At 37.4% G+C, this 24027-nt stretch overlaps 2 protein-coding genes and 1 long non-coding RNA gene across 5 annotated transcripts in view; all 3 read left to right on the top strand.

The window, feature by feature from the left end:
• The first annotated feature begins 200 nt into the window (after positions 1-200).
• On the top strand, positions 201-2392 carry LOC110057631 (histone H2A.V). Its single transcript, XM_020764224.2, has 5 exons — positions 201-270; positions 448-522; positions 620-733; positions 1363-1492; positions 2101-2392. The coding sequence occupies exons 1-5, from the start codon at positions 268-270 to the stop codon at positions 2160-2162; spliced, it is 384 nt and encodes a 127-aa protein (XP_020619883.1). The 5' UTR covers positions 201-267; the 3' UTR covers positions 2163-2392.
• Positions 2393-4869: 2477 nt separating this feature from the next.
• LOC110061175 (calcium-activated potassium channel subunit alpha-1-like) overlaps positions 4870-24027 on the top strand; it is a 38222-nt gene continuing 19064 nt past the window's right edge. For 2 of the 3 annotated variants that reach the window (XM_089299073.1, XM_089299072.1), the window contains exons 1-15: positions 4870-5303; positions 10856-10917; positions 13030-13123; positions 13219-13330; positions 14478-14553; positions 15216-15291; positions 15666-15743; positions 16505-16594; positions 17288-17379; positions 18060-18170; positions 18908-19013; positions 19820-19902; positions 22604-22673; positions 22768-22833; positions 23282-23371. In XM_089299073.1, the coding sequence (XP_089155199.1) occupies positions 4971-5303; positions 10856-10917; positions 13030-13123; positions 13219-13330; positions 14478-14553; positions 15216-15291; positions 15666-15743; positions 16505-16594; positions 17288-17379; positions 18060-18170; positions 18908-19013; positions 19820-19902; positions 22604-22673; positions 22768-22833; positions 23282-23371 (1539 nt within the window). In that variant the 5' untranslated portion in view covers positions 4870-4970. Of the gene's footprint in view, positions 5304-8801; positions 10139-10855; positions 10918-13029; positions 13124-13218; positions 13331-14477; positions 14554-15215; positions 15292-15665; positions 15744-16504; positions 16595-17287; positions 17380-18059; positions 18171-18907; positions 19014-19819; positions 19903-22603; positions 22674-22767; positions 22834-23281; positions 23372-24027 lie in introns of those variants that run through there. The other variant, XM_089299074.1, reaches the window with a different exon arrangement.
• On the top strand, positions 20851-21520 carry LOC149105703 (uncharacterized). Its single transcript, XR_016210167.1, has 2 exons — positions 20851-21069; positions 21146-21520. It is a non-coding gene; the product is annotated as an uncharacterized LOC149105703 (long non-coding RNA).

Genomic DNA, 24027 nt, shown 5'->3' with positions numbered 1-24027 from the left:
CCCCGCAAAGTTTGGCGAAAAAGTATTTTCAAACGTAACAATCAGTTTCAATATTAATTATCGTAATTCTTTTGTTACACAAGGTTTCCATTCAACAATTATCCATATTTGGAGCTCAACGTCAAGCGGGAAGATAGCAGCTTTTGATTGGTTATTACTGTTACTGTAGTCTGTGATTGGCCAATTCACTTTCAAATTGACGTGCACAATTTTGGCGCTTTTCAGTTGTGGTTTTGTTAGCGCGTCTTAAATTTACGGAGAGTCGAGATGGTAAGTCGTAGAGATTTTGCATCCGTTTCCATCCGCTTTTTGGGCGACGCTTTCAGTCTATTTCATTTCAAAGAATGTGCATCCTTTCTTTAACTGTTGATTGACGATACATTTGAGCCAAAACCATGGCGTACGTTTCATATTTTTCACGCGAAGTTTCACTGTTTGGTTTTGCAGGCAGGAGGAAAAGCTGGCAAAGATTCCAAGGCAAAGGCTAAAGCCGTTTCGCGTTCAGCAAGGGCTGGACTTCAGGTAGGTCGGTGTTTGAAAATCGCGAATCGTTACTCAATTTTGCAAAGGTCTTCTTTATTCGTTTTTGCTGTATATCTTACGTGTGTCGCCTTTACAGTTCCCAGTAGGTCGTATTCACAGACATTTGAAGAACCGAACGACAAGTCATGGCCGCGTCGGAGCTACAGCCGCTGTTTACAGCGCAGCTATCCTCGAATATTTAACTGCTGAGGTAAGCAATTAAACACCATTTTCAAGGTAACAGATTCATTTAGTAAACTGAACGCAGAAAGCAATTTACGTTGACTGGCAAATTCAGAAATTCGTAGCACTTCGTTACTCATATGGGCGTTTGAATGTTTGTGAATATTGAAATCATTTAAATTAGGCATCTGTGTTGTACCATTTCTCCGTTGCTGTTTACCCGTTAAGTCACCACATTTGTGAAAATCTAATGTACATCTTTATTCCTGCAATCAAATCATGAAAATTTGATCAGAAATTCGTTGAAAAATAGTCTAACTAATCGTTGTTACGCTAGTAACGACAGTTCCCGCCATATTTGAAATCTTCAATGGCGTCCTTTTCTCGTGACCGCCTTTGAATGATAATTTAACTTTGATCTCATGATTTCAAGTGCCTTTTCACTTTTCAGTTGGCCATAATCAAGTTCTGAACTAAACCTTTGTCGTTCAGCAACGAATTTGAGCCGTTTTGTAATTTCTTTGGTTGATGTTTGGTTTAGTTCGTTCGTGATGTTTTCTTTGTGACAAAGCATTGATTTGTGGGTGGATTCTTACCCGTTAAACTTTGGTTTTTAGCCTAAACGAGTTGTTTAAACTCTTACTTTGTGTGCTTTAGGTTCTAGAGTTGGCTGGAAATGCCTCCAAAGATTTAAAAGTAAAGCGTATAACACCACGCCATTTACAACTCGCCATTCGAGGTGACGAGGAACTCGACTCGCTAATCAAAGCAACCATCGCTGGTGGAGGTGAGTTCACATCATTATTTCTTTTGTTTCTTATCGTCCATTCTAGAACTTCGACGGTGTGGTGGCAAATTTTACTGCAAAAGGGGTTCCATTGTTGAACAGTGTATCTCTCATTGTTAAACTGCTTTCAGGGCTATTATGTTTGGAAGTGGTAAAATAATTTCTTGCGATAGTAGCGTTTCAGTTAAAATGCTAAAACAGGCTATGTTTAGTTTTGGCAATTGACAAGGCTTCAGATTACAGATTATTTCCTACTTGTACTACAGTAATAACATTTTACATGGGAAAAATTGTTATTGTTCCCCTGTGACAATGGCTACCTTGGTTAATAATATTAATAATAATTATAATTTAAAAAATGCATCAGATTTTGAAAGGACAGTTTATTGAAAGATTTTAGTAACCGTCAGATTCAGTAACAGTTCACGAGTAATGCTGATGAGTTAGGAGTCAAAAGTGTTGTACACCAAACCAAGGGGTGAAGGTGATGGTACACAATATTTTTGTATTCCCAGTGTGTTTGGCACCAGTGAAAATATTGGTTCAGTTTTTTTGGTTAGAATTTACAAAGCAAACCCTGCAATCTAATACTTTTGCCTTGTTCACAGGTGTTATCCCTCACATTCACAAGAGTTTAATCGGCAAGAAAGGAGCCAACAAGCCAACATAAGCTAAATTTCTAAGTTTCTTTTTACTTTATATTCTCTGTACAGTTTCATTGGGACTTCCAAAACGTTTTTGCTTACACACTTTGTTGAAAAGTAAAGTTCTGTCTTTTGTTGCGGCTATTTTGCCAGTAAAACCCGTTATGTTATCGCTGTATTTATACATTAAATGTACAATTATTATCGTGTAATCTTATCATGTGTTTGAATAAAATGATCACTATTCACTTTTTAACTTGTGTTGCTTGTGTCTGAAAATTTTAGAATGATGTGAATTACGGAAGTTTTGCATTGAATTTTGTGAGTGTTTTCTGCTTTGTTATCATAGTAATATCGCTGCTATATATCCCAAGTGTCTAGGAAACGACAAACTTTTTCCTAGTGTAAAATTTCCCTCCTTTCTTGATTATGTGTTTATTACTCTGGGATGTAGTTTGCTGCGGGCTACCATCGTATTTCACAGGCTGAAATAGAAATTAGCACACAAAAGCAAAGGCTTTGGTAAGCTTTTTGGGTGCTACAAATGCCAGAAAAGCTAGCTGGGCTTGTGAATGAGCAGAGCTGGCTTAGTGTTTTCTAAGGCATCTCTGATTACTGTAGTTTTGACCTTGTTTTGTTCAGTTTTATATTGTTCAGAAAGGACGACCCTTGTTAGTTTTTCATTTATCAGCAACATCACTTTTGGATTTGCTAGCCTTACTGTTCCCCCTTTTTAAAAGGGTGACTATCTCTACTGTTGTGTTTATGCTCTAGTTCTTTGCTTTTGAACTCCCTTTAATAAGGGAGGATGCCTTGATATTGTTGGAGTTGTAACTGCCTGTTGTCTGGCTGGATTTTTAATGAAATAAGAAATAAAGCAGGATATTTATTCTGTTGATTACAGTGATTTGTGAGTTTCAGTTGCATATTCTTAGGACTGGATGTAACTTGTCCTTAGCTGATCATTTTTCAGTGATGAATGGAGCAGTTTTAACTGGAAAAGATGATAACCTCACTAGGTGACCCAAATTTTTCTGAAATTTCTAGTGCAAATTCTGTCTTTGTTTTTTCTTGCAGAAAAGACCAATTTTGGTATATGAAAATTCAGCCTAAAACAATAGACCTCAGTGTGACGCTACAGGAAAAACTACAGAGTTTGCTGGGTTTATTCCCCGGAACCTCTTGCTGAGGTCTATTGTGTTTGGCTGAATTTTAATATATCGAAATTGCTCTATTTGTGCGGTATTCAGTTTGGAAATTCACTGACTCCTGAACTTTTCTAGAAACATTCCCACAAAATTTGTGTCCCATTTTTTCCCATACTGAAAATTTCCAGAAGTTTTGGTTGAATAGAAAGCACCCATTTCTTGAAAAACTAGGTCTAGATCTAAAATCACATGTTTTCATATTTATTTTATTGGATGTGACTGCTTGTTTACAGAACCTAATGTAAACACTTAAGAAGATGAAGATTTTGCAAGTACCATATTTTCTTCAGTAATAGCCACCTCTCCTCCCAAAACATCAGGACCTTGCTGTCATGGAAACCAGTTCAAAAGCCTCTTATACTCATGTCCCCCTCTCTCAAAATATTGGTTTCCACTCCCCTTGATAGATTGTCCTCTTGTGGATGTGGAGATGGGTAAATAGGAGCAAAACTGGGGGTCAGTCCTTTGAATTGATGAATTGTGCGATGGTCTCATGGTTAAAATGGACTCTCTTTAGACGTTCTATGACTCGGCCATGAGATCTTTTTTTTAAGCAAAAGCATGTGAAACTGATTTTTTTCCTTTCATGGCTGAACAGCCCCAGCAGGAACGCGCGTGCAGATTCCTCGCGTGTGCCCTAGCACGCGACAGAAGGGGGTAGGTTGTTACACCTGTTTCGGCACCAAAGACAATAGTTCATGGTAATAATTCTCTCTGTTTTCATTTAACAATAGGACAGCTTTAGCCCTCGATTTAACTCTAAGCCCTTGCGACGCAATACGAACCATAGATCGCTACATTCATGTCCCTCGTATGGAGCCACAAATTGCTGTGCGCATACTGTGACCTTCGATAAACACTTTTGTGACATCTTTCACAAATTCTCAGGCGCCTTCGTACATGTGAAAATTTTCATGCAATAATTGATTTGCCGAAGCGATGTTAATTTTTGATTAGTTTTGCACCCTAATCAAGGAAGGTTATCTCGACGGCTTCATTTGAAGCCTTGTAGTTTTGCTTCAAGTTTGTTTTCGTAACTTTATACTGGCCTGTTTTGACGTATGATATAAAAATAAGTCAGTGATAAAAATAGAGGCAGATTTTTTTGATAGCGCTAAGCTATTTCATACTTGCTTTCCGCATTATCTCGGTTATGAATTCAGTTCCTTTATCAACAGAAAATATTGCCCGCGGAGAATATTCACAGCCTGTGTAAATATATTCACCCGAGACAACAGAGTTGCTAAGCATATGTAATTGGTCTACACATCTGGAGTTTACACAATGAGAATTAAACAGAAAAATCCCCACAAAAAATTGCTATTATTTTAATCTCCTTATTCAAAGCGGCAAGAATAAAATTTATTTCCCCTGACTATCGTTTTATGAAATATTGTAGAAGTATACTGCGGATTTATGGTTTATTTTTTCCAAGGGTTTTAAGTTGTAACATTCAATAAGACTATCGCGGTTGTGATCAGAAGTTACATTCTCCTAACATTTTAACCGTTTCTAGTTAAACTGGGAACACTAACATTTGCAGTCTGCGTTGAAAGCTCTAATAGAGAAAGACGTCAATGATGCCTCCGCAGAAAATTAAATGGCTAATTCTACAAACGAAAAACTATGTCTAGCACTTGTACCAGGGCGGAATTATCCGTGAACTGCGACAAAGATTGCTTGGTCGCGAAAGATGACAGAAGATGGTGGTATTTTATCGCCACGAGCGCTGTTTTATTCTTCGGCGGTTTGCTCATCATCTTAGCTTCAAGGTTGACAATTAGGGTGTGCAAGTCCAAACGCACTAAACTAAACCCGTCGAGAAAAGACGCCAATAGGCAGAGGATTAATCATGGTTCGCCTGCTTTGGCAGAAGTTTCGGAACGAGGTATTTACGTCAGGCTGAAAGAACAAGCTGGCACACTTATAACAGCCCAAACGTTCAAGGGTCGTTGTTTGGTAAGTAATGTATTTATTTAGCCGGGACAGGAAGTAGCTAAAAAAAGCCTGTTTTGTTAACAGGAAGCATCGATATCACCCCTGTAAAGGGAAAAAGGCGAATATTTATTTATTTCGAACCTCTGTGTGTCTTGTATGTTGTTATGTCCATTGACCCAACAACCGTGTGATATCAATTTGTTTGTATTGAAATTGGCATCGATAGGAATCAAGCACCGGTTGATATTGAGCATCTTGCGTTTTAACTCCGATACCAGCGATCTCCGGTTCTTTACGTCCTTAAATGGTATTTTCCGCCAAATTAACGAGTAAAACCTACAATGGTAAGTGAATGGCTATCGTCTCGAAATTTAAATGGCTGTATCACAATATATTGAGGACTAATAACGTGTGCATTGGGGCGTGCAGAGTGTTGGAGTTGAAAGAAACCACTAACATCGCAACTAGAGTACTGAGCGTTTCTATTTTCATTACCTCTGTTCTTAACTACAAAGGCTTTTTGTTTTGGAATCCTCACGTTTAATTAGTGATATTGCAACTTCTTTGGAAGGAATTCTTAGACGATTGAAAAGTGTCGCGTGACAATTGACAAGTGAAGAAATCGGCCCATTCGCAGGTACATGTCAAAACAAACAAGCTTGTCTGATTAATCATTCGACAACCTAGCTACCAGGAACCTCGATTCTCACTACGAACGATTTTTGAAAGCAGGTTTTAAATATGTTTATTTCTGGAAATATCCTAAGTCTTGAAAAGTACCAACAAGATATTAACAAAAAAAAAAAAAGTTATAACGTATGAAAACAATTTAATATGTTTTGATATCAGATGGAGTGAAATTTGAATTTTTGTTTTAAAATTTGCCTCCTGCTAAGATTCTTGATTTGATCTTTAACATATAACATAATTGCTATTTGTCTCCTTTATTTGTAATTCTTTTTTTTTTTTTTTTTCGCTAGTGTATTTCACTGGAAGTCTCTTAAATTTAAATTTCTCCAATTTTCCTAAAACTGAAATTGTGTAATATTAATTAGTCACACTGTGACTTCAAGAATATTTCTCCCCCCGTCTAATTAATCATCTATTTTAAATGCGGAAGAACAATTGTGTCACTACTGATTGAGAAAAGGAATTACTCTGAAAATAGTAATTTACATATGTATTGTTTTAGTTGTTCGGACAGAACATTATTTCAATCTTTGCCAGACCAACAAAAATTATCACTCTGAGAGAGATAATTGTTTTTGCCAGTTAGGGTTTCAGATATTTTGATAGCATATTTTTGCATGATTACAGACTTATGAAAATTATTATACTAACCTTGTTAGGTGTTTAGTTCAAGGGTTTTAGATGTTTTGATTAAGAACAATGATGGATGATTGCTCAGTGATAGAAATATTTATTTACATCTGAGAGTAGTACTGTATTGTATTAGCTCGTCTAAATTTTTTTTACTACTCACTTACAAAACTTATTATTGCAAGAGCGACGATTTCTAATGTTTTGGCTGATAATTTAGGAATTTAATTAAAAAGATCGGCATAGCTGCGAAAACAAGTCTATAAATTTTCAGTTTGGTCAAATTTGGTATGAAAACTGTTGTAACAGGTGTGCACTGTGTCTTCGCACAAAGGTCTCCTTGACAACTGTGTCTCATGACGGGCATGCTGCAAGGGGATATCGTTCTCAAAACGTTTATTGACACTTCACCTGCTTAAAAAAACAGATAGTATTAAAGCCATTAGACTAAAGTTAACAAGGGAAAGAAATATGACATTACTACAAAGCTAGAACATGCAAAAGTAATCCCAGCTTACTTTTTTTGGAAGGAAATGTAAATCAAACGACTCTTTTGAAAGATGCATTTAAAAGACTTATTATATTTACAGATATATGCATGTCACACTTATATCTGCAAAGATTTTAATTTTTTTGAAATTACGTGCCGTGCTTCATAAGTGTTTGTTAGGCATTTTTGCACATCAAGTGATTCTTCTCATACTTGTTAGTTACATGTTCTAGATTTGATATCAATTTATCATATCTTTAAGTTATTCTGACCAAATTTATGTCCATTTTACAAGTACTTAGAGACTCGAACTATTAGTGTTCAGTATTATTGAAGATTTGAATAGGCAGAAGGTTTCTTCAACACAGAAATGTCTCAAATTTAGCAAGGGGTGCCAAAAACCTAATTTTTTACTTTCTCACCTGAATCGTAACACACATTAGCCAGGAAACTCATCGGAAACATTTTTGATTTGAGCCAAATACCATTTTTCTCAATTTACTAAGGCTATTTTTGCATTAAGTATGCCAGATGCTGTTACTAAAACAGTTAAGGAAATTAGCGATTGTTCACATCTTGTTGTTGCTAAACTAAACATCTTTCTGGGAATTTTTTTTCCCAGAGTTTTTACCTGAAGCTTGAAATTTCTCTCGTATTCAACTTGTTTATTTACAGTTTGAATTCATATAATCCTTAAAATATATTTAAATATCTCTGCAATGGCAGAGAGATGACTAAAGCCAATGGTGAAAGTTTTTAGAACTAATTAAAAAAATATATTTCGTTCTGAAGACAATTTTTTTGATAAAAGTCCGTCAGGTGATATTGTAGTTGCAGGTGGGAAAATGAAAAAGAAAAAAAGTTATGGCTATTTTAAATTCAAACTAGAACTTTTTTTTCTTTGTTACTTTTCCACCATTTTACAAATTTAAAGCTTTAGTTTGCTTCCGGTCCTGGATCAGGATCAGTGATCCAAGGTCATCCGGATCATGGTTCATCAATTGAACCATTGAATCCTCACCCAGAGTGGATTCTTTGACTCCTTTGACGTACCATCCGAGTGATTTTGGATCACTAATCCTGATCTGGACCATTGCAAAGAAATGCACCCTTAAGTCTTTGCATGGATAAAATATATCTGTGGTAGTAATTCTAAGACCCTCAACTAATTAATATAAACATGATAACATTTGCGAGTTGCTTTGGTTCCCACATTATTACACCAGGTTACTCCTTATAATTTAATTATGGGCATGTGCACATGTTTCATTAATGTTTTTAGCAGGAGTTCAAATGGTTTTCACAGGTGGGTAAAACTGTTAGAACTGAACTTCTATGTAAGAAAACCTTTCCAATATATGGTCATAACCAGCCATGCAAAACTTCCTCACAGCCAGTCAATTTGCCTGGTGCTCGGCCCTTAATGAAACCCCTGTAAGGGTTTCTGGTACAACCATATAACAGCCTTACTGACAACCTTGCAGCGATGTAACTACTGAGGCAATTGCTGTTGATGTCACAGGTGGACATCTGTAGGGCTGGATAGGAGATGAGTCCCGAAAACATAGCCATCTATTCCCAAGATCAGCTTACCATCCATTCACTCAGCATATTCAATATAACTCGAATTTGTTGTTTGTCCAAGGCTGTTCATAAGCTTATATTCTTCAGTAAAGTCAAATGTTTTTTTTCTTTTTCTCTGAAGCTCTAAAATTCTTGAGTATGGGTGGTAGCCTGGGGGGTACTTTGCGAATTTCTGGTTGGGGATGTGCCGCTGGGACCCTGGAACCCTTGGCCTATACCAGAGCAAGTTCAGCTGAATTTTGCTACCCTATACTAGAGTAAACTCTCCAAATCCCCCCATCTATTGACACTGTTGAGGCTGATTTACATAAATTTAAACTTGCTGATTTGATTTTTTATATTTTTTAGTGGCAATTCCTGGTTTCCTTAGTCTAGATAAAATCTTCAACCAACTAGTCAGTTTTGTGAAAAATTATACCCTATTCTAGACCCAAATGCTCTGATTTATATACCCTATCCTACCTGGAGAGTAAACTGCTTGAAAACCATACCCTTCACAGCGGCACATACCTATATAGCCCATATATGGCAGTGCCTTCCCCCGGGAGGGGGGGGGGTGGTAATAGGCTCGATTTCCGCCGCTTTCTCGAGTGCGGTCTACGTTCGGGTTCGGGGGGAGGAGCGCGGGCTCCTTTCCCGAACAGCGGCTAGCTGTTCGCAGAATCCCAACCTTCTCTTCTTTTAAATCCTGGGTTATAAATAGCAATTGTCGCACGGTATGATTGTTATTGATTGATAAATAAAATAAGCTTGATATAAATTAAAGCTATTTGATTGTTGTTGACCACTAGTTAGAACTGGATACATGAGGACTGGCAAACCCAAATCGTTTTTTATAGCTTCACTTTTTGGCAACTTTTATCTCTTTTTAAAAGTTCAGTTTAACCTTGAATGCTCGGTGTACTTTCTGCTTGATTAAAAGTTCTGAATACAAGAACTAAAAACAACCTTATTCGCCGGTTTCCATTCAGTTTATCTCCTGTAAACATCGGCGCCATTTTAAATAACCCGCGCGCCTTGCTTTATGGGGTTTGCTGTCATGTGATATATGCCCCCGTTTTTATTGGCCACTTTGTGATTAACCTTGACTGACCTTTCTCCCAGCCTTCTCTCAAAGATCCAGCGAACAGCCTCAGCTGAACGACAGCTGAACATAATTTTCCTGGAATTTGGATGCGTTGCCCTCTTTTAAATTCCCTCTTTTTTTTTGAAGATGTACGTCTGCGTTCTTGCAGCTGAAAGAATGATTTTTTGTGGATTTTTGTACTCGCCGAGACGTGTGCAAAACGACAACAATCGTTTACTCGAGGGCTCAAACAGTCATGAATTCCATCGATTTTCCACTGATTTTGCACTGACATTTCTGTGTAAAAGAGAGCTTTAAGTAATGACTTCCGTAAGGAAAAACTTACATTTCCTGTGGAGTTCCGATATAAATGCTGAGGAAGCATTAAGCTGGAAGGTGACAAGTAATCTGTTGTGTTTTGCATGTTTTGATTTGGGACAAAGTGAACGGCTTTCAACAACAGCAACAACAGCAACAGTGGAAAGGAAGTGTTGCTTTCCTTCAATTTTTTTTCCCACGTTGGTTTTGAAAGACTTAGTCTATGTTCTCACGTTTTCAAGCTCAAATTCAAATAATCTAAGTAATGTTATTGAGCTTCACCCTTTTCTGATAGACCTATTGGTGATCAATTAATTAATACTAGGCTCGATCTAGATCTCGCTTACATTTGATTCACGTACTGTATTTTTTTGTTACGCAGATTATATAAGCTTAATCCCATTAAAAGCTTATAAGCTTAAATTTTATCACCCAGTGTAATTTGCAAGTATTTTACTTGAGAAGCAGTTCCATCAGTAGCTGCTTAAAACACTGGCAGCCCTGAAAAGACCCTGAAATTGATTGTAAAATAAATTAATAATGCAACATTTCCATTTGCCTCCCTGCTGATTGTACCCAGATGCTTGCCAAAGAAAGATAAACATAAATTTAATTAAAAACTGTTAACTATTATTGCATGAGGTTGCACAAAATATTGTCAGTGCTCACTAGATTAATAATTAGTCAAAGCCAAAGGCTTAGGCAAATAATCTTGATTTACTCTTGGTCAAATTATGAAAAGGAAGAGGAAATTTAATTGAATGATAATGACTGTTATTTTTGTTTTGTTCCTAGGTTGTGATATCATTTCTTCTTAGCATGTTCTATATTGCACTATACGCTGTGGAAGCAAGCTTGTAAGTATGCTGAAAATATGTACATGTACATGTGTCACTTTAGGTTTAGCTTTTGAAATAAATGGTAGGAAAGGAAAAAAAAAATCATTATTACTAACAGTACATTGCTTACACTCTATATGGGAATTGCACATTAATTGTTTGTAATATGTTTACATCCACAGTTACATGTAGGTTTGCATAATTTGAGTCATCTCTTTATCATTCTCAGGGGTGGGACTTTTGCGAAGGGTCATAGTTACACTCCCCCCCCCCCCTCTCCTTTAACGGAAAACTGGTGCCTAAGGGACCCTGACTCCTTTCAGATGTCCCCTTTTCCTCACAAAGTCCACTGAATCGGCCTCTGAAGAGAATGTTTAAAATTTACATACCTATGGGAGTGCAGATGCTAATTAAATTTTGAAGCAGGATGGTTCTGACCTGCAAACTGGCAGGCGTTGATAAAATCCGGAACATGGAACATTCCGGAACATCCCAGAACATTCCAGAACATGTGGGATCATTGAATAATTGTAATAATTAGGAGAAAAAATGTAAACTGAAATTTTCAAAAATTAAATTAAACAAAAATAAACTGGTGTCAGGTCGGAATATAAAAAAGATTTAAGTGTAAAAAAAAAAAAACCAAAACAAAAATGAAAATGACTGCAATGATTGAAGGCTTCCAACTTAGAAGACTAATCCATTCCTTCCAGTCGTTCGCCATCAGTTTAATCACGTGACTGTCCCTTATTCCCAGATATCATTCTTCATAGAAAACCAAGATGGTGGCATTTGAACTCTTTAATGAGACCGAAAAATATAGGTACACGAGTGTGATTTCTTTATTCAATTCATTATGTCAATTCAAAGATATGCGTATGCACAATTTCTCATGAAGAAATAGTTTCTCCATGAGACAGAAATAGAAACTCTTTGGCATTGAGTTTTTGAGTTACTGTGACACGTTGTGTGACGTATGTTAAATATCAAGTGTCATTCGAGACATTTTGTACTCTGAGCCATTGTCTTGCCAACTGTATCGAGATCCTGTCCTTTGAAGAGTATTGAAGATTGAAGAACGTTCCCTTGTTATCGCTTCTCGTGTTATTTTTGACCGTTCTTGACAATTTCCGTAGAACCGGTTACAACAGTACTTGCTTGTGTTGAAAAAAACAGTGCTATAAAGCCATATGACGCAATGGGTGCAAAAGAAGAGGAGCCTGTACACATTGTGGTCAGTTGAATGAATACCCAACGCTCCCTACCCCTCCCCTCTCGCCCCCCCCCCCCCCGCCCCCCCAAAAAACTTCTTCATATTTTGAGCTGATACCAATTTATTTTTGTATATTTTATAAAAAACGTGAGATGGACTGGGTGAAAAGTGATTTTGTCCCGCCATCGCAAGCCCCAAACTGGATGAGCGTTCAAAGTTATTTTCTTGCCGTAATTTTATCCAGACATGTTTTAAAAAATATGACAGTTAAATGGTTTAAAGAAACAAAATTGTTTGCTTTGCCAAAAGTTGGAAGCCTCCGAGGCAGCACTTCGCCTTCTTTGAAGATTGACAAACTTTTGGCAATCCGCAAAAATTTGGCAAGTTTTTGGAACTGGAGGTCGCACTTACTTTATGCTACTTGTTGACAGATTTATTACTTATGCAAACAAAATTGGCTCTAGTGCGACCCGGGCCCTAGTTTAGAAAATTAATTTTACATATTTTTTCATGATTATTATAATTATTCGATGTTCCGGGACATTTCAGAATGTTCCAGAATGTTCCAGGGTGTTCCATGTTCCAGCTTTTATCGACGGCCCAAACTGGCTCAGTGAAATACTCGTGTCTGTACACCTCAACCTTTTTTATAGGAGGTGCAGTGGCCTCATGGTAAGACTCTGTTCTCTCACAGTGCCTCTCTCCACCCAGGTGTTTAAATGAGTACCGGCGAATTTATTGCTGGGGGTCACCCTGTGATGGACTTGCATCCCATCCAGGGGGGAGTAGAAATTCTTCTAGTCTGACACTTCATGCTACAGAAACCAGGATAAGCTCCAGCCTGATGGGCCACTTGGCTCGTATGCAAACTTTACCTTTACCTCAAACTTCAACTTATGTTTTGATTTGTTTTCCAGCCCAGTTGAACATTGTCTAGACATGACAGCACAAACACTATGGATATTTGACATTGCTTTTAATCTCTTTTTCTTGATGCACTTTTTACTTCGGGTAAGTTTTATATTATTTTTATAGACTTTGACGATCTACTGTATTCAACAAACTCTAGTCAGAGAATTGTGTGTAACAGAAATGTGTTTTTATAGTTTCTTGCAGCAAATGACAAGCTTATGTTCTGGGTGGAGACTTTATCCCTGGTCGACTTCTTGACCATTCCTCAAGTCTTTGTGTCTGTGGTTGTACGACAGAACTGGCTAGGTATGAAAAAAGTAATAATAATTTCTAATAACTTTTTTGTGATCAATTAAGGAATGGAAAACATGTACTGTGTTTCTATCAAGTTTTAGTATAAATCTACTACCGGTAGTGCTCTATTGCAAATGCCGTTCTCTGATTGACTATGCTACTCACCATCTATTTTGTTGTAGATAGTGAGTAGCCAAGCAGTATGCGCTTGTTATCAAAATGACGGGCGCTTCTTTGTGTTTTCGAAGTGTCTGTGAAGAGGATTTAGATAAAGTTTTAAATGACTAGTAGATTTATACTAAAACAATTAGATTATCTGCTCTCTATTTCTATGTGTGATAGTTGATGAGGACGTAGCTTGGGCTGCACCCTGGTCAACTATCATGCGATAAAAATCTCGTGCTCATAATCTAATTGTTAAATAGAAACACGAGTGGAAGTTTGGGAGAACGAGAAATGCTGTCGGAGCACTAGCTAGCTGCAGGCTGTTTTCTAAATAGCTATAAAATGTGAGGGAGTTTTGCCAATGCATCCTTGCGTAGACTGGATTCATTGCTTCTTTATGATTCTATCGATCTTGGATCATTTACGTCCCTGATCGAGTGTAGACAGCTTGTGAGCCAGCAAGCCAGTAAATCAAGTGTGTGAGCCATGCAAGCTACGATCCCTAACACCAATAAAAAGGCTAACCACAAGCTACATGTAACTAAGCTAGCTTAGACTAACCAGAGTTCTGCTTCTAGTTAGGCTTATAGGATTGTTATTTAGGCCAACCGGTATGCGAACCATGCAAGCCATGCAAACAAGTGATACCCACTGTCTCTAAGATTAACCACAAGCCAGCAATATTTCTTGGGGTTGGAGGCTATTTTGGCTTTAGAATCCGGTGCTATTGTGGCTTAGCATACCGTTATTTAGGCTAACCAGAGTGGCTCACATGTTGGCTTGCTTGACTCACTGGCTTGCACTTTATGCACACTCACCCTGATCTGGTGGTCATGAATGCGGTTATTTACCATCTATTAGCCCAACGAGAAAATCCCCAACTCTTAGGCTATATACATTTGCACCCCGAGTATCTAAGTTATACTAGGATTGCTAATATAGAAAAGTTTTCAGCTCCAGTTATGGGACCTTATTTACATCCCTTTTATTTCAGGGTTAAGATTTCTTCGTGCCATGCAGTTTATAAGGCTTGCAGATATTCTTCAATACTTGGGAATTATACACTCCAGGTATGGTATATTCTGGACAATACAATACAGTAGGTTAAGTCTTCATATAAGCTTAGTGACCCATTAGGCTGGTGGAGTCATGGTTGATAGTGTCATGTTCATATGGCCTTTGGGAACCAATTTGGATTCTTGTTGATTTTGGTAATTCAGAAATTATGTCACAAATGAAAAGCAATGCAGTTGCCTCCACTACAATATTTCTTGCATAATAGGCACACAATGCTTTATCAGCTAACAAGACTACCGAGGCTAATTGGACTTGCCCACTGGACCACCAAACTTTGTTTTTCACTTGTCCAAAGGCACAGTTTACTTGCCCAGCTGGGCAATGGGACCTGGGGCCCGTTTCTTGAAGGTTCTGAAAAGTTTTCGCACCCAGAAACCCATAGCAAAATCTCGAACCTTATGATTACAGAGCTGTTTTATTCACATATTCTTAATATAAACAGAGGTTCCCTTCATACAAGAAGTTTCTCGCATATACGCTTCTCCATTTTTAGATAAAGATGAACTAAAAATGGCTTTACGGGCCAGAAAAGTTTCTGGGGCTTTCGAGAAATGGGTCCCTGGGTTTTTTCTTGTGTCCTACCTAGACTATCGAAAAGGACTTTCTTTGCTAACTGTGATTACTTTTGTGTATTGTTTCTTTTGTTATTTTTCAGTGGTATTATCACATTGATGGTCATGGTTGGCAACTTGTGTGCTTTGTTGTTTACATCTAGTGGAATTCTTCATTTGGTATGTATGCCTGCCACAGATTGTTCCAAGTTTTAGGCAGATATTTTTTTGTAAATTATGCAACTTACAGTACATGTGCACTTCTGATCAAGATACATGTACACAACTTCAGAAGAGACGACGATCTTGCTAATCTATAGCATGCAGTCATTAAATTTTTAAATGAATTTTGGTGTGAAAGGTCACTTGCCTTTTGAAATACTGTACAAATCATGTACATCCGAGCTGTCTAGAAGTGAAATGTGTTAACTTTGTTTTAAACTGATAATGATAACAAATATTATGATAATAAGTAATGTCTCGGATCAGATGACTTTGAAACTAAATACCAGTATTACTGTAAGTAGCTTAATGCAGCTCTCTTTCTTTCGTAGGTGGAAAATTCTGGAGATCCTTGGAATTTTGTCAATGGCCAAAATCTGAATTATTTTGAATGTCTCTACTTTCTTGTGGTATGTTCTGTCAGTGGATCACTAAATGTTTGGTTTTATTAAAATTAAAACTGGCACAATCACTATTAATAGCAAACCAACTTGTCCAAAGGTCCTGATTGAGTGTTTTGATTTCCATTAAGCTCTTGCACATGTTGTGCTCAGAAGCCGATCAGACTCTGCAGCTGTACATGACACCACATGCCTCTGACACTCAGCTTTAGAATAACGCTTGATACAAGTTGTAGCTACTTGTGAAGATAAAAACAAACAACCAAATAAGCAAACAGGGAGTTTTTTCTCTCACTTTGGTTTATACATGTAAGGCTGTGGAAAATTCATGGAATGACATTTTTAAAAATCATGACCAAATACCCTGACAATATGGCATATGCTGTAATTTATGTAGTTACTACTGTACATATACATAGTCAATAGACAATGATAAGTTAATAATGATGGTGAATTTTAAGCTCAGATACTGCTAGGATCAACATGCTGATCCTAGCAGTATGCAGGACACCTGTCATATGTGAACTCAGTTAAATGACCTTGCTCTCCATGAGTTCTTGTAGCTCAGTGGATAGAGCGCCCACCCGGTGTTCGGGAGGTCATGGGTTTGATTCCTGTCGGGGACTCAGAATTTTTCTTTGTCCCACGCTCATGTCATGTTGATTAATTCACCTTCACATTTCAATAGACAATGTTTATGTCTATTGCAGTTACTGTAGTGAACTGTTTTAATATAATATTGACTGACAATGATTTCTGTTGACTGACAGGTAACCATGTCTACAGTAGGTTTTGGGGATATATCTGCGGTGACATATTTTGGAAGAGTTTTTATGATAATATTTATCTCCATTGGACTGGTATGTGAAATTTGGAGTTAATTACAATGTAACACTTAACAATAACATTAATTGAGCTTGTCTGAGATTTCCATCACATATAGAAAATTAATTGAGAATGAATAATCTAGTTGTTTTAGTGAAAGTCTACTAGTTGTTGGAAATTCTTGTTATAAAAAATCCTCTTCAGAGAATTTTGGAAAAAGTGGCTGACATGTTGTTAACAACCATACACGCCTATGCTGCTCACCATCTACAACAGAATAGATGTGTGGTGTAGCAAATCAGATAACAGCAATCATGATAGAATAATGCTTTAAATTTGTGCTCATTCCTGTTATGTAGTACAGATGGTCGTACCCTTTCAAGTCTATATTCAGCTGGGCCAATTTAAGTATCCCATACTGATGTAGCGTATTCTACTTGTGTCTGTTGACTCTAGAGGCAACTCAAGAGGCTTATTTCTACTCTCCTGCTAGGGATCTGTTAGGGAAGACTGACAAAGTGTCATTAGGGAGCCCTGATTTGCAATATTTTGCATGCTCAACATCCCCTTCAACTCCCCTTTGTGAAGTACAAATAAATGTTATCCTAGATGCTTCATGCTGTCCCAGCAGTAACCAAAATAAACCCCAACACTGTTTGCCAGCTTAGCGTTGACATCACAGCTGTGTAAGGTGATGACTTAATATTTCTTCTTATCTTGTTGTCCAGGGTATGTTTGCCACATACATTCCAGCCATCTTGGAATATATAAGTTCTCACACAATTTACCATGGATCATACAATTTACCAGAAGGGAGAAAGTAAGACCTTGCAGAATATTTGTTTTCTGCCTTTAATTTACAGTTGTATTACTTAGTGTTTATGTTATTTTTTTATTGATTGATTAATTAATTTTACGTAGTATACCTGTCAACTTTTCCGAATTCAAATATAATTATGTGATTTTCATATCCATATTATCCAAATTTCCAAAGAAAAATCTGAAGATTTCTGGAGATTACTACAGATGTTCTAACAGCTTTTGAACATTGCCGAAGATTCCCAATGATTTTCCATTAATGCATCACTAATAAGTCACATCATACGATCACAAGTTTGTGTGCAGGCCCTCGAACTGAAACACAAGCTTTAAGCTTGCTATAATTTACTGTAGGACTCAAACTTGACATTTAGGCAGTTCACCGGAAGTTGAAATCAAATTTCATGTTCAATTAATGGTTACTGAACTAGTAGTCCAGAGTCATGCACGTGGAATTGCCATGTCAATGTGCAGGCCTACTGACACGTACATGTCAGTAGTGTGTGATGATTGGCAGTTATGTTAACGTTAAATGGTACAAAAAGGGCCATTACCGGTAATTAAAATGACTTACATGTAGATTCTTGGATTTATGATGTTCTAATATTGATCAGCAACAGACTTTGTTAATTACAGTATAGAAATATTTTAAATTAATAAACATTGTTCTGATAATTCCAGGCATATCATTCTTTGTGGATATATCACAAAGCAGAGTGTGGAGACGTTTTTGAGGGATTTTCTTCATAAAGATCGATCTGAAACTGCAGTGAATGTGGTCATCATGGCCAAGTGAGTATAGACTTATTCAAGGTTTGACTAGTAGATTGAAGTACTTTTTGTCTTTGTTTAAAGCAAAACAAATGGCCTCTAGAGCAGAAACATGCCAGCAAGGTTCTGTCCTCATGTACCGGTTCACAAGAACCGGATACAAAAGATCCAAAAATGTTCAACAACTAAACAAAGGTTCGTAAAGAAAGGAGTACAATGGTTATTCCCTCTGTGTACCGGTACACCAGGACACAACCCATGTCAGGCTCTTTTTTCTGCAGAGATACATTATAATCCTCAATGCATTTTTCGGTAAAGAATAAAAAAATTGTATTCTGTTTTCGGAAACCTTATTGATATTTTACAAATCTGCCTGAGCAACCCTTGGTATCAAAATAGTTGACTTATTTCTGGCGAACAAAATGCAGTTTTTGTGCGTGCTTTGAATGTGCGAAAGGATCAATTGTGCTAGTGTTACCTTGAATGAAACAAAAAAATGACTGTTTTACATGCAGTCTAAGGCAATCTTGAGCTTACTTAAACCATTAGACTACAGTTGAACCTGTACAAACGGCCACCTCTATACAATGGCCACTTTCCTCTACCCCAAGGTATTCTTATTCCACCTTGAGCCTTATCAACATAATCTGCATGGTTTAGAATTTATGATTAGTGCAAAATAATTAAACTTCTGGTAGCCTTTTATATTTAGTTGAGGAAAACAGTGTGTAAATAAAGCCATTTTTGCATTACTTCAGTTTCTTGCCAGATGCAGAGTTGCAGTCACTGCTAAAGAAACATTTTGTGCATGTATCATTCTTCAAAGGAACTGTTTTGAGTGGAGACGACTGCGGAAGAGTTAAGGTTAGTTAAGGGGTTAATGTGATTTCAGAATTTATAGTGCGACTTCTCCAACCAAGGCCACATAAGCAAGTTCTTTGCAAATTGATACTGGCATTTTAAAAGTTTTTAAGTAATCAGTAATCAAAACGACCACAAATCTGTTGCCTTTGAAATGTACAGCTTGATTTCAAGGATAATTTTTTTGGAAAAATATTGTTAACCTCCACAATTTTTATTTGTTATTTATTTGGAAAAAAATCGTTGGGCAGCTTCAATTAAGGCAGTTGCACTGAAAGTCAATCAACCCAGAGAGCAAGATAATTAGGTCACTTAGTTTGGACCTTTTGGACCTTTGTCCTCATACAAGCCAAGTGACCCATCATTCCAGCGTCTATCTCTGGTCTCAGAAGCATGATGTAATTACAAGAATTTTTACCCCCCCCCCCCGGGGTGGGGGGGGGGACTCCCATATAAAAAAAGAACAGGGGTGCTGGTCAGAAATTTGGATCGGATGCTAGTCCATTTCAGGGCTATCACCCAGCATTAAATTCGCTGGCACCCATTTATACACCTTGGAGAGAGGCACTGTGAGAGTTACTGTAATGTCTTCCCCAAGAACACAACACAATGTCCCTGGCCAGAACTCAAACCCGAACAGCTCAATGCAGAGGTGAGTGTATCAACCATATAAGAACACCACAGCTCCACCAAAAATATATTTAGTACCCTACAATGTTTCTGCAATAAGTAACTTCTTTTAATTTTGAGCTACCAAGGTTTACAAATAGAACTTGTCACCAATTGAATTTGTCTTGATGTACATATAGATGAAGATGGCAGATTGCTGCATCGTGTTGTGTAACAGAGAATGTGTAGACCCTAGTGAGGAGGATGCTGAGAACATCATGAGGTATGAGTATTAAAAATATGATGTATTCCTAGAAGGCTGGATGGAAAAAAAAAGTTAGTTTATTATAACTATTTAAGAGGCCCTGCGCCTAAGAAACGACCGATGATTTCCGGCTAAAAAATAAAATCGGCCGATTTTTATCTCCCAAGTAGAGGTTACCGAATACTATTTAAAAATGAATTTCTTTTGTTTCAGTTTCGCTTTAAACCAAAAATATCGAGCCGCAAAGTTTTTCCGTCTGAAAGCAGCAAAATCAGGTCGAAAATAAGCCCCCGCAAAAAACTGTTTAGAAATTACTATCGCAACGCAAAATAATGAGAAAACTACACAGTGTTGAAGAAAAATGCCTTTTAATGCAATATCATTCGATAAACATCAAAAAACTGCCGAAGCAATTAACAAATAAAGTTTCAAATATTGCATACTAAATTAGATGGAGCGTTGGAGCTGATTTTAAAATAATTAGTTCTCAAAAGTTCAACGCTTTTGAAAGCAATCACAGTGATGAATGAGACATTGGAGGGATACAAATCACGTTTCTGGAAAAACATTTTTCGGCCAAAGTATATTGACCTTGTACAAAGCGTTCAAAGTTACCGTTTTTACCGTTATCCTGCTACTTCGACGAAACGCTTCTCTTTTGCCAATACAGCCGTGGATAGCGTGTTAAACGCCACTTTAAACCTTGCTAGGCATTCAGAGACTATCCTGAGTAGAAGGATGTAGAATTGAAAGGGAAAGGAAGATGAAAAATACGCAGAAAAACAAAATAACTCCAAATTACCATCTGCTAACGAAAGTTGAATCTGGAAAATGTCGTCGCGTGACAGCGGCCAATGACGTCATTTGTCACGTAAAGGTTGCAAGAGCGTGGGAAAACGAGTCTGCAATGTCCTTTGGGCGGTCAGCGGCTAGAGATCCAGTCGTGACCCATAACTCAGATCACGCTACGGCCAAAACGGTGTGGCGGTTGGGGAAGTTTTTCTTTTTGAGTGACCATCATTTGTGAAAAATAACATAACATTGTTCCACTAAACGTTTTCTGGCCGGGAAAAATTGTTTTCCTATTTGTGCATTCGTTTGGATTCCACCACTATTGATACAAATGACGTCAATGGCCGCTGTCAGGCGACGACATTTTCCAGATTCAACTTTCGTTAGCAGATGGTAATTTCGAGTTATTTTCTTTTTCTGTGTATTTTTCATCTTCCTTTCTCTTTTAATTCTACTTCCTTCTACTTAGGACGGTCTTTGAATGCCTAGCAAGGTTTAAAGTGGCGTTTAACACGCTATCCACGGCCGTATTGGCAAAAGAGAAGTGTTTCGCCGAAGTAGCAGGATAACGGTAAAAACGGTAACTTTGAATGCTTTGTACAAGGTCAATATACTTTGGCCGAAAAATGTTTTTCCAGAAACGTGATTTGTATCCCTCCAATGTCTCATTCATCACTGTGATTGCTTTCAAAAGCGTTGAACTTTTGAGAACTAATTATTTTAAAATCAGCTCCAACGCTCCATCTAATTTAGTATGCAATATTTGAAACTTTATTTGTTAATCGCTTCGGCAGTTTTTTGATGTTTATCGAATGATATTGCATTAAAAGGCATTTTTCTTCAACACTGTGTAGTTTTCTCATTATTTTGCGTTGCGATAGTAATTTCTGAACAGTTATTTGCGGGGGCTTATTTTCGGCCTGATTTTGCTGCTTTCAGACGGAAAAACTTTGCGGCTCGATATTTTTGGTTTAAAGCGAAACTGAAACAAAAGAAATTCATTTTTAGATAGTATTCGGTAACCTCTACTTGAGAGATAAAAATCGGCCGATTTTATTTTTTAGCCGGAAATCATCGGTCGTTTCTTAGGCGCAGGGCCTCTTAACTTAGGATAGAGGGCCACTGGTTCGTCAGTTTTCTACTGTTATGTGTTACCCTCTGTAAATAAAGTTGTTACTTACTTACTTACTTACTATAATTTGGTTCCATATCATTTCAAACAAACCTGCAGAAAGAAAGTGCGTGGTTACCTAGTTAAAATTTGTAATCATAATTATATATGGTAAAACACTTTTTGTCATGTAATAGTCCACAGGTTCAAAAGTGCACACATCTGACCTCATGTACATCAGAAGTTCCCATTTACTGCCAAAAAATGTCAGAGCATTGACTTTAAAGACATTTTCACAACTTTGCAACAATGTGCGAAGTTCAATGTGCTTGTACAGTGTAGGTGCAATAATAAAATTTACATACTGAGTTGATTGCAGTAAGTTAGTTCAGGGTGGATGTATAATTTGAATTGATCTAAATAGTATGGTCTTTGATCAGTTTTAGGTGTAATTATGCCAATATGGTTATTATTTTGCTTTCCTACCTTGCCACTCTGTCATAAGATTCACACCTTGATTAATACAGTGAAATCCCAGTTTTTGGAACCTCCAAGGGAAACAAAAACTGGTTTGAAAAATCAAATAGTTCAAGAAATTGGAGGTAAAATAAAATTACAGTCTGTGGCCTACTAAGGGGAGGGAAATGATTTTTGGATTGGAAGGTTCAGAAAATTGAGGGTTTCAACTTTGACATATCAGTAAATTTCACTTTAGTATTATTGCAATAGGCAGGCACATCCGTTGTGCTGTTAATTTACATGCTTGTATTTGAATTAATTGTCCTGAGTGTTTCCTTTCCCACTTCAAACTTGCAGGGTTGTTGCTATAAAGAATTACTATCCAAGAATTAGACTTATTATTCAGCTACTTCAATACCAGAACAAGGTGAGCTTCTGGGATTTGTCTTCAGTTCAATCAATGTCGTTACATCGAAGATTTTTTATCTTTATTCTTGACTTTGTATCCTTTCACTTTGCAGTCGTACCTGCTAAATATCCCCTCATGGAATCCTAAATGCGGGGATGATGTAGTCTGCATCAGTGAGGTACTAACTACATTTTTGTCGTCATTTGTAGTGAGTGTAAATTAGCATGGATTGTTAATAGAAAAGTGGAAAACTCGGAATGGTCAAGTTAAGACACAATTATTGTAAGCTCCAATTAGCTTGCAGAGGTGATTTGTCCATTTATTTCCAACTGATGAGCTACACACACGAAATGAAAACGCACAGTTCTAAAGCAAAACAATATAATGCTGACTAAAGCACACTGAAGCGAAACAAATCGAAATAAAAGTGATGTAAACAAAATTAATGTAAAATAACATAAATTAAGTACCTCATACTGTAGAAGGTTCGCCACATGTAAGAAATAAACTGATATTAAATTAATATACAAACTAGATCGTACAATTATTAGCATCCTCCACCATCACAAAGTAGTATGATATTATCCAAGGTAGTAATCATCATTATTTTTCTTTTCCTCTACCAGCTCAAGTTGGGATTTATTGCACAAAGCTGCCTGTCACCTGGATTCTCAACATTGTTGGCCAATGTTTTTTCAATGCGTTCTAATGACACAGTAAGTTGTAAGATTTTCCTCTGTTGTAACTTTATCTTAGTTCTTGCATTTTATAATGTAAGGTTAAGTCTGTGCTATATAGGAGCCAATTGCAAGTGGCTCATCAGGCTGGCACTAATAGATCTCTGGTTTCTGTAGCATGAAGCGATTAGGGGTATTCCTACTCCCCCAGGATGGGATGCTAGTCCATCGTAGATTTATTCCCAGCATTGAATTTGCCAGTACCCATTTATACACCTGGGTGGAGAGAGGCATTGTGAAAGTAAAGTGTCTTGCCCAAGAAAACAGCACACTGTCCCCGGCCATCATGCTCAAACCCGGACTGTGCGATGCGGAGACAAGCACGCCAACCACGAGGCCATGCACTGTTCCTCAACCCACATAATGTACCTTACTTGAAATGTTGTGCAATGATTTTGAGAAAGTTTGAGAGAACTAAAAAAAGTTGTGGAAACAGTGACCTGGAGGTTGTGCTCCTGCTGCATTTCTCATGCTCACTAAATGTCTACCCTGAAAATAGCAAAGTAAGGGCACATGTAGGCTTACAGGCACAGAATGCACACAAAGCAGGGATTTCATTAAGGGCTGGGCACTGGGCAAATTGGCCAGCTTTGAGAATGATTTTGCCTGCCTGGATTGACCATCTAGAGGAATTT

The sequence above is a fragment of the Orbicella faveolata genome, unplaced genomic scaffold, assembly GCF_042242905.1.
Source record: "Orbicella faveolata isolate gen_17 unplaced genomic scaffold, um_ofav_v1 contig_34, whole genome shotgun sequence".
Classification (NCBI taxonomy): Eukaryota; Metazoa; Cnidaria; class Anthozoa; order Scleractinia; family Merulinidae; genus Orbicella; species Orbicella faveolata.
This window is presented reverse-complemented; position numbering and strand designations above follow the sequence as displayed.

What these genes read in the sequence shown, in the direction of transcription:
- LOC110057631 (XM_020764224.2), top strand. An exon ending in CAGCAAGGGCTGGACTTCAG is followed by an intron (nt 523 to 619) that starts GTAGGTCGGTGT and finishes TCGCCTTTACAG; the next exon opens with TTCCCAGTAGGTCGTATTCA. An exon ending in TCGAATATTTAACTGCTGAG is followed by an intron (nt 734 to 1,362) that starts GTAAGCAATTAA and finishes TGTGTGCTTTAG; the next exon opens with GTTCTAGAGTTGGCTGGAAA.